This window comes from Nyctereutes procyonoides, unplaced genomic scaffold, assembly GCF_905146905.1.
Source record: "Nyctereutes procyonoides isolate TBG_1078 unplaced genomic scaffold, NYPRO_anot_genome, whole genome shotgun sequence".
NCBI lineage: Eukaryota > Metazoa > Chordata > Mammalia > Carnivora > Canidae > Nyctereutes > Nyctereutes procyonoides.
Window position 1 is genome coordinate 37,687,143 of NW_026575044.1, and position 15,684 is coordinate 37,702,826.

Consider the following 15,684-nt stretch of genomic DNA (forward strand, 5'->3'; position numbering starts at 1 on the left):
TAAATGAATGAATGATTCTAAACTTGGAGAAGCAAATTAAATAATGAATGTGGACATGCTTTCTAAACAAAAGTACAAATTAAGGTATTATTTCGATTGCTAATAACAAATAACATGCAGATTTAAAAACATATCCAAGAGGCCCTTGTAAAAGCATGAAGTGGCTCTAGGTGTTCATCTGTCTTCTGCCCTTTGTTTCATTCAGCATCTCTTCCCCATCTTTCCCAAAACACAGGGGTGTAAGTGTCTTCCTACCACCCCTCAGCAAGCCTGGATCCTTCCAGGCTCCTGATTGGCCACCACCCACCACCCCATTCAGGCCTCTTTGTCTTCTGTCCCTTTGCTGGGATGGCAATGGGCAATAATCCTGTGCCTGCTAGTAGACTGGAGTTGAAATGATATGCTACAGCAGAAAATGAAACTCTGTGTTCTCCGACTGAATCATCCTGCTCTTCAGCCCCTGTTTCCACCGATGAGTAACTCAGTCTTATCTGGCCAAAACACTCCCGTGGGGCCATATACCCTTCATTACCTCAGAGCCTAAGTTTAGAGAATTCTGGTTCCTTTGCTCTCCTCCTGCCCTTCCTTCCAAAGTGGCCTAAGTTCTCAGAGGTCAAACTGTCATCCTGGCATTCAGGTGGTGTGGGGACACTGCATCTGGTCCTGTATTGGTTTGTCCACCCTTTCCTGTCTGTTTGAGTATCCTGCTATGAGTATCCTGTCTGTGAGTACCTAGTTGGCCTGTCATCGTGAGATCATGACCTATCTTCCCACTTTCAGGCTGACTTCTGGCCACCGTTACTGAGCACTTCTGATTTCCCACAGGCAGGCAGGGACTCCTGGGTGCCCCAGATTCCTAGTTGATGCAGACCAGGGGTACTGAGGGGTGTCTCGGACCCATTGGCCAAGACTCCATCACCCATTTCTGTTCTCTCAGGCACCAGCTAAGATCAGAGCTTCTCTAAAAGGTCTGCAGTTTTTCTGGGTTCCATCCCAAGAACAGGAGAAAATCCTTTTCCATCTGGAATTCACCGTCATTTATCTGGGTGTTTCTACTACCCCTAGCTTACCTAACCCAGATTCAGCCCAGGAGGAGAACATGGACACTTGGGTCGGACCTCTGCCTCTCCCACTCTCTCCGTAGAGCTGACTTCCAGTACTAGAAGGGTTTTCTGTTTTTCTCTTTGTGTCTAGCAGGAACCACCGTCCTGTCCAACCCTTCTCCGTCCCTTGGATGTGTCACTTTTTCTCCAGAGCAGCACCTCTCCGCTTCATGGCCTAGTGCTCCCATAAACAGGCTCTTTGGGGGAACGATACACAGAAAATATTACCAAAAATGCCGGCCTGCTATAACTCACGAGTGGGCATCCCTTCCCAGAAGAAACCATATCACATCCTGCATAAAACCAAACTCCCTAAAAATGATGTGACTGTGGGGGATTCTAGATACAAGGATAGAAGAGTTGAAGGAATGTCTTTAGTTCTGACCTTCACACATCCCATCACCAAAAACTGCCCTCCCTTCTGTGGGAATGAGGGCCCCCACTCAGTAGGGTGTGCTGTGTCAACCCATCAGTAAAGCAAACAAACTGACTGAATCTAGGGGAAAATAAGGACATGCAGGCTTCTCCTCCCCAGGTTTGTTAGGTTTGGTTCTGCTTATCTTGGTGAGCAACTCAACGGCTTCCTGCTCTGAGTTCCGTGCCCTGGAGCACCACACTAGGTGCTAAAAGATCCTGCCATTCAGTGGCTGTATGATAAGCCCAAACCCGAACGCTGGCTCACATGTCCAGGCACTGCCACATGCCCCTCTGTGTAAGTGGCTTAAAATCTCCGTCCTCATTTGTCGTCGGGGGGATGGTTGTGGGTCGTACCTTGTTGCTCGGCGGCTGCCGGGTGGCCCGGTGGGAGCAAGCGTGTCCCCTCGCCTGCAGGACGGGACGGCGCCACTGTGGATTGCGTCGCAGATGGGCCACAGCGAGGTGGTGAGGGTGATGCTGCTGCGCGGAGCGGATCGGGACGCAGCCCGCAACGTGAGTCTGAGCCAGAGCTGGGGGGCTGGGGGGCTGGGGAGGAGTGCATGCACCGAAGCTCCAAAATTCAGCCCAACCTGGACGTGCAGAGAAAACGCGCCTTTATTTGGTCTCTGACTCCCCTGGGCTTTCTCCCACCCTCCACCAGCTCTGTGGCAGGAAAACAAGGTAAATGTCTGAATCAGCTGAACCTTTGCAAGTGCTGCCCAGTCTCCCTAAGGGAAAGATGTGTAATCCTCCCAGATCCTCCTGCACCTGAGCTGACTGATGAACCCGAGAGGCTGCGGGAGGGAGGAGCCGGGCCTCAGGGGTTGCACGTGCGCTGGGCGCTGCGCCTCCTGCTGACCCGGGACCGCAGTGCCGGTGGGGGCGCCCCCTCTGTGGTTTGGGGGTCCCGCAGCGCTCCTGGGGCTCCGCCTCACCTGACTTCCCCAGCTGCAGACCCCTGCACCATATCCCCCATTGGCCTCCACCCAGCAATGCTTATGTCACCTAAGTCGGCCTCGGTGGGCCCCTCAGCGGGTCCTGCGGCAGCTTGGGGAGACCCTGCTGCCTGACCACACTGCCATTCGCTTTTTGGTTCTGGTTTGATTTGGTTTGGTTTGGTTTGGTTTGGTTTGGTTCTTACAGTGCCTGGCCTTGTTTCCCTTAGTATTACTCCTGCCATAGCAGGTCACATATGACCCACGTCCATTCTCTACATCTGAGCCCAGAAAGGAGGAAAGACCCAATCTGACCACTTTACTGTCTTTTCTCCCACTCTCTCTCTTCTTCCCACGTCTCTGAAACCAGAAAAGAAAAATCCTCTAATCTCATTTTCTTTCTTCCTGATTCCAGCTAAGCCTTTAGAGCAGGCTGGCGTATTAACTTTACTACAGAATTCTGTGAGCTGAATCCTCCAAATACAGCAATTGATACGTAAAAGCAGGAGAAAAATGAATTTGGAAACTCTCTTCCCAGGCCAAAAAGTGATGACAGAAGTTAACTATAAAGTTTTGAACTTGCCTTTGCATTTCTTTTTAACAGATTTCAATCCATCCCCTTCCTGCTCTCCACCTACCTACCCCCAGCCTCCAAGGACAGATACCTAGGGCACACTGGAGCAAGGTTGTTTACAAGACAAAGCAAAAAAGAAAAGCACATTTAAAACAGTAAAGACAATTAAAGACAATTCAGTAATTATTTAATCATTAAAAATAGTTTAACACCAATTTCTGCTAAGTGGTAAATTGCAGACAATGCTTCTTTGGTCGATCTGTGTCCTGAAATACATTCTTGATATTCCCCTTTCCCTTTACCCACTGTTCTAGAGACTAGAAGAGATGAATCCCCAAAGGCAGGATTCTTAGATAATAAATTATTTTGTCTAGCACTCTTTCATGCAGAACTAAATATGCTCTAAAATACTCCTAGGTTAAGAAATATGGCCCACTTGTCCTTTGGTTTAAATCTTTCACCTATTCTGACAAGCATATTCCTGGTTCTCAAGTAACAATTAGTTCTTAGCCAACACACACATATATTAATAGTCAACTTTTCTTTTCCTCTCTGTTAAGGATGGTACAACAGCTTTACTAAAAGCAGCCAACAAAGGGTATAATGATGTTATAGAGGAGTTGCTGAAGTTCTCACCCACCCTTGGCATTTTGAAGGTAAGACTTAAAGAGAAATTTTACAATCTGTAGAAGAGAGGCTAAAAATTAAGAAGCCCCTACTAAGGACTGCAGGAGAATCTGAGTGTAATTCACATGGCTAGTTGCATTCTTAAAAAAACTTACCTCCAACTTCTTAATGTTGGAGATTCATGATCATTGGTTGAAATGGCAGGGCGGTAAGAAGAGTGAACCAGAGTCTGTAGGTACTTAGTTTTCTAGAAAAAAAGAAGTTAGTAGAAATTAAACACTAACTTGGAAAGTAAATCATATATATTTATCATTGGACTAAAAATCTTTCACAACTCATGAAACACATGATTTGTGTCCCACAAAACCTGGGGGACAGATGCTCACATTTCTTCCCTTCATTATCTGGAGCAAAGAACCACATTATTACCTTAGGTGAAATAAAATAAACCTCAGATATCTGGACACAGCAAAGAATGTATCATTCTGGAAAGCTTGGGTCTACAAGGAAACAGCCCCAAAATTCTTCTTTAAATTTTAGCCATTTGAGACTAAGAGATTTCTAAATTACAATATATACCAGAAGGTGGCATAAAGGGCCAGGTAATAAATATGTTCGGCTTTGTGGGCCATACATACAGTCTCCGCTGGAACTGTTCAACTCTACTGTTGTAGCATGAAAGCAGCCATGGCGGGGAGGGGACAAAGGATGGCTGCAATTCCATTAACACTTTATTTATGGACACTGTATTTCTGGAATTTCATATTTTCACATAGTATTCTTTTTTAAGTTTTTTAAACCTTAGCTTGTCAGGACATAGAAAAACAGGGGGGCAGCCCTGGTGGCTTAGTGGTTTAGCGCCACCTTGAGCCCAGGGCCTGATCCTGGAGACCAGGGATCAAGTCCCACGTCAGGCTCCCTGCATGCAGCCTGCTTCTCCCTCTGCCTGTGTCTCTGCCTCTCTCTGTGTGTGTCTCTCATAAATAAATAAATAAATAAATAAATAAATAAATAAATAAATAAATAAATAAATAAAATCTTAAAAAAAAAAAGAAAAGAAAAGAAAAACAGAGGGCAGGCTAGATTTGGCCCATAGGCTATAGTTCGCAGAACCCCCCCTCCCACACACACACACACTATACACTACTATTTCCTTAAATTGAGGACAGGGAAACCTGTTCTAAACTTGAAACAGTGGCTTAGCACTTTTGGGGATGTATCCTCAGGCTTTATTGATGGGAAAAGTCAATCTTCCTGTGAATGACCCCAAAAGCTTTTTGGATACTCTGCTTCTGATCTTTATATACTTAGGCTCTATTCTTGTTATCAACTAATACAGGACTGCTGTTGTCAGGATGCTGGCCTCTCTGTCCCAGTGAGCAATTTCTAATCTCCCAAGAGCTTGGAAGCCAGAAAGCTACATTCATTAAAATTGTTTGTAAAGTAAGGGATCCCTGGGTGGCACAGCGGTTTAGCGCCTTCCTTTGGCCCAGGGTGCGATCCTGGAGACCCGGGATCAAATCCCACATCAGGCTCCCGGTGCATGGAGCCTGCTTCTCCCTCTGCCTGTGTCTCTGCCTCTCTCTCTCTCTCTCTCTGTGACTATGATAAATAAAATAAGAAAAAATTGTTTGTAAAGTAAGAATAAATAGCCTATGAAAGAGAACTCTGTGAATACAAGAAATGAGCTCCAGAAATGGACTTTGTAATGTCTCGTCTCATTTCAAAGAGCTCTATTTTGGCTTGGTATTTTACCTTAGCTCTGTTGCAAATGGATGAAGTTGAACAAGTTGGTGAAAATTTAGGTGGGTGAAATGTTACCAGATAAGTGAGTTATCATACACGTTATAAAAGCAAACATGCTCCTTTGGAAAGGAAAATGCTACTTTTTTGGAATTTTTCTATGGGTATGATTTTTTTTCTTTCATAAAATAAGAAAATGGTTTAGTAGTAGTAGCAGTAGCAGCTCATGTGTAAATTAAGCTTGCATTTAGATGCCATAGGTAGACATATGCATCTTCTGGAACAGGTATCATGTGACCACCCATCATTCCTTTATCAGGTTTGGTATATTCTCTTCCTCTCTCTTCCCAGAATCTGGCGACATGGTGTGCATAGATGATTCCTTAGTTCAATAAATATTTGCAGTGCATTTCATAAAATGTCAGCAACCTATCTGGCAGGCCCTTCTGTGCTCAGAAATGCTCCAAAAAAGGGCTTGGGGGTTTCTTCCCCCAAAGTGCTCAGGTCCTGGAACTCCACAGTGGTGCTCCTACCCCCTCTGAGTTAGGGGAGTGCAGGTAACTGGGCTGACTGCTGGGCCTTTTGGCTTGCCAGCCATTTCTCCAGCCTCGCTGGAAGCACGGAAACTATATTTGTTGCTCTTGAAGGAAAAAAACAATGTTTAACATAGCATGATTGCTTTTTCTGCAGCAAATTCTAATATATGTAAAATTGCCAGACCAATTGTGAAGTCATGTGTACCCTGGGCCAGATTTCTTGTTTCACTTACAAAAGGACGTTGGCAGTATTTATACTGCCCATCTTCTGTGTGCTGTGTACCTGAGGACACTGTATTAGATGTTGACGCCTTTGAGAGGGAATGGAAGGAAGAGCAAAGCTCCCAACATGAGTCTCATCACTCAGGTTGGTTTATGATAAAAGCCTGGCTCAGTGCTGATGCCTGTGAGCCCACTCCTGACTCTCACTGTTGTTTTCTCTTAGAATGGGACATCGGCCCTCCACGCAGCAGTGCTCAGTGGGAATATTAAAACAGTCGCGCTGCTCCTGGAAGCAGGGGCGGACCCAGCCCTGAGAAACAAGGTATCTGCCTTTCCTTATCTTTTAACTCCTTTGGGCTCCTATGCAAAGAGATAAGGCAGTTTCAGCCTAAGCCAAGATAACCAGTCACGTGCACCTTGGGCCAGACTTCGTTTCACTTGGAAAAAAACACGGGCAATACTTACACTGACCATCCGCTGTGTACCCCAGGACACTATATTAGATGCTGGTGTCTTTGAAAGGGAATACAAGAAAGAGCAAAGCTCCAACATGGGTCTCATCACTCAGTCTGTCTCTTCGTACCTCAGCATAGTAAGGGCATTGCAAGGCTGTCAGTAGGTAGCAATGAGCAGTGCACCTAGACCCAGAGAATTATGCTGAAAACCCTATATCGTCAATGGCTGTAAGCTAACAACAGTACAGCCTCTCAGGACAGGGGATGGGGAGCAGTAGTTGCAGGGAGTGGAGTTATGGGATTCTATCATCAAGGAAGTGTCCTAAAAATGTCAAAGTTCTAGTAGTTTATTGCTATCCTGCGTATATTGGATGTTCATAGCTTGACAACTGCTTGTGCTTTCTTTGGAGAGTAGAAGAAAAAGGGGGACATGTTGCTCTTATACAGTTAACAGGACTTTGTGCCGCTGTTACAAATCAACCCATGTTTTTTATAGGCTAAAAACCTTAGTTTACGAATAGGTCAGACATGGAGGTGGGAAGATCCCCACTACCCATTTTTTCCTGCATTAGCAGTCAAGTGCAGAACCTGGCAAAAGAGAGCAGCCAAGAAAAGGTTTTAAGAGAACACTAAAATACCAACTTTTGAAGGAGGAAGTGCTCATCAATAAAGAAAGGTATGAAAAGCAATTTTCACTTTGTACCTACGTACTATTTGAGCTTTTGTTTTTTTTAAGATTTTGTTTATGTATTCATGAGAGACAGAGAGAGAGAGGCAGAGACATAGGCAGAGGGAGAAGAAGGCTCCCTGCAGGCAGCCCAATGTGGGACTTGATCCTGGGACTCCAGGATCAGGCCAGGCTGAAGGCAGAGGCTCAACCACTGAGCCACCCAGTTGCCCCATTTGAGCTTCTTTTTTTTTTTTTTTTTAATTTTATTTATTTATTCATGAGAGACACACAAAGAGAGGCAGAGATACAGACGGAGGGAGAAGCAGGCTCCATGCAGGGAGCCCGACGTGGGACTTGATCCCAGGTCTCCAGGATCAGGCCCTCGGCTAAAGGCAGGTGCTAAACCAGCTGAGCCACCCAGGCTGCCCCATTTGAGCTTTTATAAGTATCAATTGCTATTTTTTTTTTTTAATTTATGATAGTCACACACACAGAGAGAGAGAGAGGCAGAGACACAGGCAGAGGGAGAAGCAGGCTCCATGCACCGGGAGCGCGACGTGGGACTCGATCCCGGGTCTCCAGGATCGCGCCCTGGACCAAAGGCAGGCGCCAAACCGCTGCGCCACCTAGGGATCCCCGATTGCTATGTTAATTTCTTTCATAGTAAAGGCCGACACAGAACCTTTTCCCTGACATTTTAAAAAGAAACCATTAAGTGCGATTAAACAACATGCCAGGAGACTCTTTTATTTCATTTACTTAGCATGTGGAGTTATTATTTCCTTGTTCTTACCATTAGAGTACTTGAAAACAAGGCTTCTGCTTATCTCTTCCTGTAGACTCCAATTTGTTTTCCATTAGCTGGCCTGGCTGTGTGATAAGCCAGCTAAAGTCATACTTGTGCTCTTATCTTTAGATCCTGGACACAAGACTGCCTAAAGAGATTGATCTTTCTTGCTAAAGCCATCCAGTACCATATGGAAACTGAAACAACATGCAATTCTTTGTCTCCTGGGGTTTCAGCAATAATGGTTATGGGGAATTTCCAGTGACCAAAATGTTAGACTTTGGATTATCCCTAAGCTACTTGAAGATATAAAGAAATAAAGATATAAAGATATAAAGATATATATATATTGCTCGTGCTGATGCTGGAGTTTCTTTTTTTTTTTTTAAGATTTTATTTATTTAGTTATTTAAGAGAGAGAGCCACAGAGAGAGCACAAGCAGGGAAAACAGCAGAGGGAGAAGGAGAAATAGGCTTCCTGCTGGGCAGGAAGTCTGATGTGAGGCTCAGTCCCAGGATTCTGGGATCATAACCTGAGCCAAGGGCAAACAATTAACTGACTGAGTCACCCAGACACTCCCACACTAGAATTTCATACAACAGAAGCTTTAGATATCTAGGAGTTGTTACCAGGGAACCCCGCCCCCCCATCTTACACATCTACCAGCCACCCCAAAGAAGCCAGCCTCTTGGAGGCAGCCCTAGAAGCAAAGGTGTTGGGATTCCAGCAGCCACTCAGGACTCTTGAAAGGGTATTCTCTGCCTTCATTCATTCAACAAATACTGAGCACCTACTAGATACCATGCACGGTGCTGTATACTGGAAAGACAGTGGTGAATGAAGTTCCCATAGTCTCTGCCTTCAAAGAGTTCAGAGTTTATGAGGGAATAAAAACAACTGAAACAGAAATTGCAATATACAGTGACAAGAGCTATCAGCAGGGAAGTAATGAACGCTACCGAAAGCTTCCCAGAGGAAATGACTTATAAGCTCAAACAGAAGCAATCTTCTGCTCCTAGGGTTCCAGAACTTCTGCTCTGGGACTGATAAGCAGATCCCGTAGGAGAGGGTAACCCATGGCCCCCAGAGCCACTCCCCACACCGTAGTTGTCCCCATGGGTGCAGGCCCCATGTTCCCGATACTCCCAACCGAGGACTCCGAACACAAATTCTCCCAGGACCAGTGGGGAAAGAGGGTATTTTGGTGCTGTGCTACCATGAATATGGGCCTGTGGCCCTGCTCCATAATGAAGAAGATGGCCCTTGGTAGCAAGGCTGGGGCACTAGCCATCATGAGAGTCCACACAACCTCAGCACTCTGAGCATTCAATGGGGACCAACCTGGAGAGAGGAGGAATGAGATCAGGTTTTTAGAACTATATGGATGATACATAGAACAGCAATGCAATGACCAAATTGACAACACAGTGTGAGGAGATGAAGCCCTTTTTCAATGGTAAAGGCTATAGACATTCATGGGGATGGTCACGCACGGGAGCTGTAACTCAGCAAGCTTGTACATAGAAATACAGCTTTCTAGATCTCCTCTTCCTCCTTCTTCTGGCTGCCTGCCAACCTGCTCACCAAGGACCTAGAACCCATGCAAAAAAGCTAGATTAGTCCTGAGTACTCTGAGACTAGATGGAGCTTATGTCTGTTTAAACCAGGAGCATTTCTGTGCAGGCCCAGGCATTTGGCCTGTATGACGTCTGTTCCTACAGGAACTAATAGTAGGATTCGAGCCTCTAGAGGGGACTCTGGTCTGTAGTAACATAGCATAGTAATTTCCTGCCCAATTCAGTCCAGCATCAGCATCAGGAGTCCTTTGTGGTGGGCTGGGGTGCAGCCACTGGACATACTGTGCAGCAGATCATTTGTGGCAAACATAAATTCCCAGCAACTCCATGAATAATTCCCGACAAGTATAGTCCCAGCTAGCAGGTGGCGGTCAACGAGCAGGACCCAACCTAGAAGGTAGGGACTTCAGGAGATTCACCTAGGATCAGGGTCCCAGATAAAGCAGGTATAATTCCAGGTGTGGCTCTGGGACAAAAAAAAATATATATATATATGTAAGATAGGTAAGATCTGCATCCAAGGCCTCTCCCCCATTCTGGGTGCCTTTCTACCCTTTACCTGCCTCCCCTGAAATCCCAAGAACATCCCGTGATTCATCTTTAGCAACAGTTCCCAAAGTATGGTCCGTGGACCCCTGAGGGTCTGTAAGACCCCTTTAAGAAGTCTAAGAAGTCAATAATAATAATCTTTGTAATAATACAAAGGTGTTATTTGCCCGTTTCACCGTGCTGACATTTGCTCTAATGTTGTAAAAGCAATGGTGGGTCAAACTATTGGCACCTTATACATCAAAGCAGAGGTATTAACTGTACTGGCAGATGATTTTACAAAACTTTGTAAGTTATTTTACAGATTTTGTAAATTATTTACAAAAATGCCAGTTTTACTTAACATCTTTGATGAAGCAATAAACAATTTTAATTTTATTAAATCTTGACCCTTGTTTTAAGATTCTACATAACAAAATGGAAGTATGCATACAGCACATATGATATGTTGTGGTTGTCTCAAGGAAAAGCACTCTCCATTGTTTGAATTGCAAAGTGAGCCAGTTGCTTTTTCAGAGAACACCATTTTAACTTTAAAGAACAACTTGTATCCACCATGCAAGCCTGACAGCTTTTTAATACAGGCTTTTCTTATGAATCAGAGCTGATATTAATGAATGTGATCTTTTGAGATTGCGTAATGCAACATTTATGTCAACATTTGAAAGATCCTATAACTCATTGAACTGATATTTTCCAAGTGACCAGTGTGGGATGTTACAAATCATACATGGGGAAAAATCCTCCCTGTAGATAAATAGATCAATGGATTTTTAATGTAAAAAACTCACTGATATGGTTTCAGATTCCACACTGCCTTTACCTTTAAGAAACTACCACTTGTTTAGTATAGGTATAGCATCAAAGGAGAGTATCTACAATGATCGCAAAAGGCTGTTCATGTTTCCCCCTTTTCCAACTACCTATCTGTACAAAGCTGAATTTTCTTCATTTTCTTCATATACTTTATTCATAAGAGACACAAAGAGAGAGGCAGAGACATAGGGAGAGGCAGGCTCCCTGCCAGGAGCCCAATGCAGGACTCAATCCCAGGACCCCGGGATCATGCCCTGACCCAAAGGTAGACGCTCAACCACTGAACCACCCAGGTGCCCCTTCTTCATGCTTTAACCAAAACAACGTATCAGAATAGGTTGGATACAGAAGCAAGTAATGAAAATCCAAATGTCTTTGATTAAGCTACATATTCAAGAAATATTCAAATCTCTTAAACAATGCTACTCTTTTTTTTTAAGATTTTATTTATTCATTCATGAGAGACACAGAGAGAGAGAGAGAGAGAGAGAGAGAGAGACAGAGACACAGGCAGAGGGAGAAACAGGCCCCATGCAGGAAGCCTGACGTGGGACTCGATCCCAGGTCCCCAGGATCACGACCTGGGCTGAAGGTGGCGTTAAACCGCTGAGCCACCCAGGCTGCCCAAACAATGCTACTCTTGACCTAACATTTTTGTTTCTAGAAATTTGGTTGTTTTTCATAATTTTTTTTCTTTTTTTAAGTTTATTTTTCATAAATGTTACTTATATTAATTACCCTGTAGTGCATTTATGATTTTTAATGAATTAAAGTATTTTTAAGTGTTCTTATTTTCATTTCTAAGAAGTTAAAAGCAAAAGCTCATTGGGATACTCAATAATTTTTAAGAGTGTAAAAATGTTCTGAGGCCAGAAAGTTTGAGAACCACTGCCCCATAACGTCAATTACACAGGGTAAGGACACACTCATGAAATAAATGCATCAAGAATGTTTCCCAGGGCAGCCCGGGTGGCTCAGCGGTTTAGGGCCGCCTTCGGCCCAGGGCCTGATCCTGGAGACCCGGGATCGAGTCCCACCTCAGGCTTCCTGCATGGAGCCTGCTTCTCTCTCTGCCTGTGTCTCTGTCTCTCTCTCTCATAAAAAAAATAAAAAATAAAAGAATGTTTCCCAGCAGCATGTTGATAAGAAAGAACATTCAGTGAAACTATAGGGTCAGGTGGGAAGTGGTGGCCACTGAAGCTGCTCTTGACCAGATAGATATCTCTTATTCTCTGAATATTTCCTGACTCTGTTTTCTCATCAGCAGATGCCTGTCCTGAGTCTTATGTCCCTAGCACAGACTGCCCCATATAATAAATGAATTAAATATAAAGTATCAAATTTAACATTGCCAGTATTTATTGAGCACGTACAGATGCACCAGGCATTGTGCTGGAAATGAGGATACAGTGATTAATAATACATGGCCCCTGACCTCCAGAAGATTGCAGGGTACTAAGGATATGGCTTAGAGAGAGAAATAGACAAGGAGATAAAAAAATAACAGATGATATTTATATTATTAAAGGTGACCTTTAACTTAAACAACGGTGAATCCAGTGGGGTTTTTCACCAGCAGAGGAGCAAATTTGGGTCAGGGGCCCCTCTTCAGAGTCCCTAAAACAATCCCAGCGGTGGGAATTCACCAACACCTGTCTTATCTTCTTTCAGGCCAATGAACTTCCAGCAGAACTAACCAAAAATGAACGGATCCTACGTCTCCTCCGAAGTAAAGAAGGACCCAGAGAGAGCTAACTTAGTTCCATATTCCGCTGAAAGATAGAAACCCTAACCACATTGTCCAAAAAGAAATTGCTTTACAAATAGTGTTGGAAATTCCTTTAAGAAAGGAAATGCTCAGAACGCCCACCCTGAGTCCCTGACCAGGGAGGAGCTGGGCTACATGGCCCGAGGCAAGAACAGAAAGGCTCTGGGACCCCTTGCCCTCACTACCCTGAGTTTCTTACGCTGGCCTGTGGTTTCTTACGCTAGCCTGTGACTCCACTGCTATGGGGCCTTGGCAGGTTGTGGAGTCCACAGAAACTCATCTTAAACTCCACTAAGTTGGGTCTCTCAGTTAAACTCTAAGAGTTAACCCCTCGAAGAGGTTAAAGCAAGATGACAAAAGCCTTTAAAAGACTGAAAGGCTGCTCTTCAGTGAATCAAAGCACTTCTGCTTTTGCATTACATGTCAGTGTGCTAAGAGATATAGCTCCCTCATATTTTACATGTAGATGTATGTCATCCTAGCATAAGGTGTTTTCTTCTACCCAGAGATCGTAAGCGTGTTTATTCTGAATTGATGCATAAATTGACATTAGAGAGATACTTCTGACATTCCACCATGTTATTTTTTCAAAGATAGACTGTTGAAGTATAAAAAAGACAAATTGTTTATTTGCGAGGTAATCCTCATCTTATTCTGAACAGGTAAAAAAAAAAGAAAAATCATTTTTACCTAGAATCAATATTGTAGGTCTGATAGGATACGAGTGGCAAATTTGGAAACTCAGAAAATTACAAACCACAAGAAACTTAGGCTTGTCTCTTGAAACTTTTATTTTGGTTCTATTGTTGGGAATCTGCTTCCCATGCCATAACTAAATAGACATAATAGTCTGTGCAGCCCTGAGCTTCCAGCACCAGTTGCTGTCATAGTGATTTTGAGGTCCTTGGGTGAAATGTGACATCTGCAAGTACAATATGTTGCTATTCTATTGCAGGAGTATAAATAATAAAGACTGTTATTCGTATTTAACAAGTGTTCATCTATGCATGTTCTTGAGCTGACTGACTCCAAGAAAGAAACCTGAGTTTTATTGAATTATTCCTTGGAGGGGAGTCAAAATTTATGTTCAATGCACTTTATACTCAATGGTGTCTAAATGCCTCAGTCAGTGCCTAATTGCACACACAAAAATTAGACGATCTTTCTAATTTACCATAATAAATGCTGATGGCATTTCTGTTATTTAAATACATCTTTGGTTTTCTTTTCATGTTTTGTTCTGTTTTCCAGCTAATGTTCTATGTAAAGACATGTTAAGATGGAAGGAAATGCAATCCCCAAAGTTTTTTTCTAACCAACTTGCAGTAGTGCTAGAAGCAGTATCTTGAAGTCAATAAATGATGGAATATAATTTTTGAAATTAGAAGATATTCTCTTAAAGTTTTTTATGATCAATAAAATAATCAACAAAAATCAGCTTATTTTAATCAATATCACAAACCAAGAGAGTAATGAGCAACCCACAGAGCTGCCAGAGATGTCTACAGCCTGACTAGCTATGCAACAAGTCTGCAGTCTCATTTCAGGATAAAATTTAGAAAGCTCTGGGGCACCTGGGTGGCTCAGGTCATGATCTTGGGGTCCTGGGATCAAGTCCCACATTACATCGGACTCTGCTCAGCAGAGAATCTGCTTCTCCCTCACTCTTCCTCTCTCTCCTCTCGCTCCAATAATTTTTTTAAAACTTAGAAAGTTCTGTCTATATCACTAAAACCCCTGGATATAAACTTTTAGTAGCTAAAAGGCAGTGCTGGTTTCCTCACTGACTTTCTTTTACTTAGCAAAGTAGTACAAATACACTTTCCCCCATGGAAATTTCATAAAGCTGTGTTCATTTTGAAGAGGAAAGTAGTGTGGCCTTAAATGCTTTGTGTTTTCCCCCCTTTGTTAGCCCTTAGGCCAAAACTGAATGTTCATCACTGATATAAATCAAAACAATATTATGGACACTGATAACAGAGTTCCAAAACATAAAATGGGATGAAATCACAAACATAATGTTTTCCGTAAGATATGTTGGCCTTGGCCTGTTGTTTTAAGTAGTTAATGTTCTTGATCAATATTAGGGCCATAAAAATGAATCCAGTAGCTTTAACAATAAAAAATATAGGCTTCCCTGCTATAGGTAAGTGGTCTTTAGCTTAGAACGATCACATTTGATCTAGATGAGCTTATGACATTATCCATAGTAGGAAAGATGAATATGTTAACCACTCACCAAAGAATGAACAAAAAGTCTGTTATTTGAAATAAAATTGCATTTGTTTTGCACACAGGTGGATGGTTTTTATTTTTTTATGATACTTATTTTATGTTAATCTAATTCAAATTCAGTGAGCTCTGCATCCTAAGACAGAACTAGCAATTCCTATGCAAATCATTTGTTAATTGAACTATAAAAGTTTTCATTATATCCATTTGTTTGATGATATATTCCATGTTATAATTCAAAATAAAGTTAATGTACTACCCAGCTTGCCTTTGCTGCTTTTTCTTGTTTGTTTTTTGATCAGAGGTTATTTCTCTGAGATTTTTAATAGCATGGAATTTTAGAGTGAATAATTCAACTTTGTTGATAAGTATATTGATGTTTGGGATCCTGAGTAGATCTTTAAGTTATAGGATTTCATTATTTCAACTGTGGAGAGCTTTTGTAACAATCCCATAAGGTTTTTCATTCAGACCAAAATTCCTGGGATAGCCACCAAAGATACTGAAAGTAGAAACTTTTCAGGGATCTCTGGGTGGTTCAGCAGTTTAGCGCCTGCCTTTGGCCCAAGGCCTGATCCTGGGGTCCTGGGATCGAGTCCCACGTCGGACTCCCTGCATGGAGCCTGCTTCTCCGTCAGCCTGTGTCTCTGCCTCTCTCTCTGTGTCTCTTGT

The 15,684-nt window shown here is 43.1% G+C and overlaps 1 protein-coding gene across 10 annotated transcripts in view; it reads left to right on the forward strand.

Annotated features, from left to right (window-relative positions):
- Positions 1–15,274, forward strand: part of ANKRD29 (ankyrin repeat domain 29) — a 54,499-nt gene extending 39,225 nt beyond the window's left edge. For 5 of the 10 annotated variants that reach the window (XM_055323770.1, XM_055323773.1, XM_055323776.1 and 2 more), the window contains 5 exons: positions 1,935–2,033; positions 3,590–3,685; positions 6,381–6,479; positions 7,185–7,288; positions 8,199–8,410. In XM_055323770.1, coding sequence (XP_055179745.1) covers positions 1,935–2,033; positions 3,590–3,685; positions 6,381–6,479; positions 7,185–7,288; positions 8,199–8,334 — 534 coding nt within the window. In that variant the 3' untranslated portion in view covers positions 8,335–8,410. Of the gene's footprint in view, positions 1–1,934; positions 2,034–3,589; positions 3,686–6,380; positions 6,480–7,184; positions 7,289–8,198; positions 8,411–12,683 lie in introns of those variants that run through there. The other 5 variants (XM_055323775.1, XM_055323771.1, XM_055323777.1 and 2 more) reach the window with 5 other exon arrangements.
- Positions 15,275–15,684: the final 410 nt, after the last annotated feature.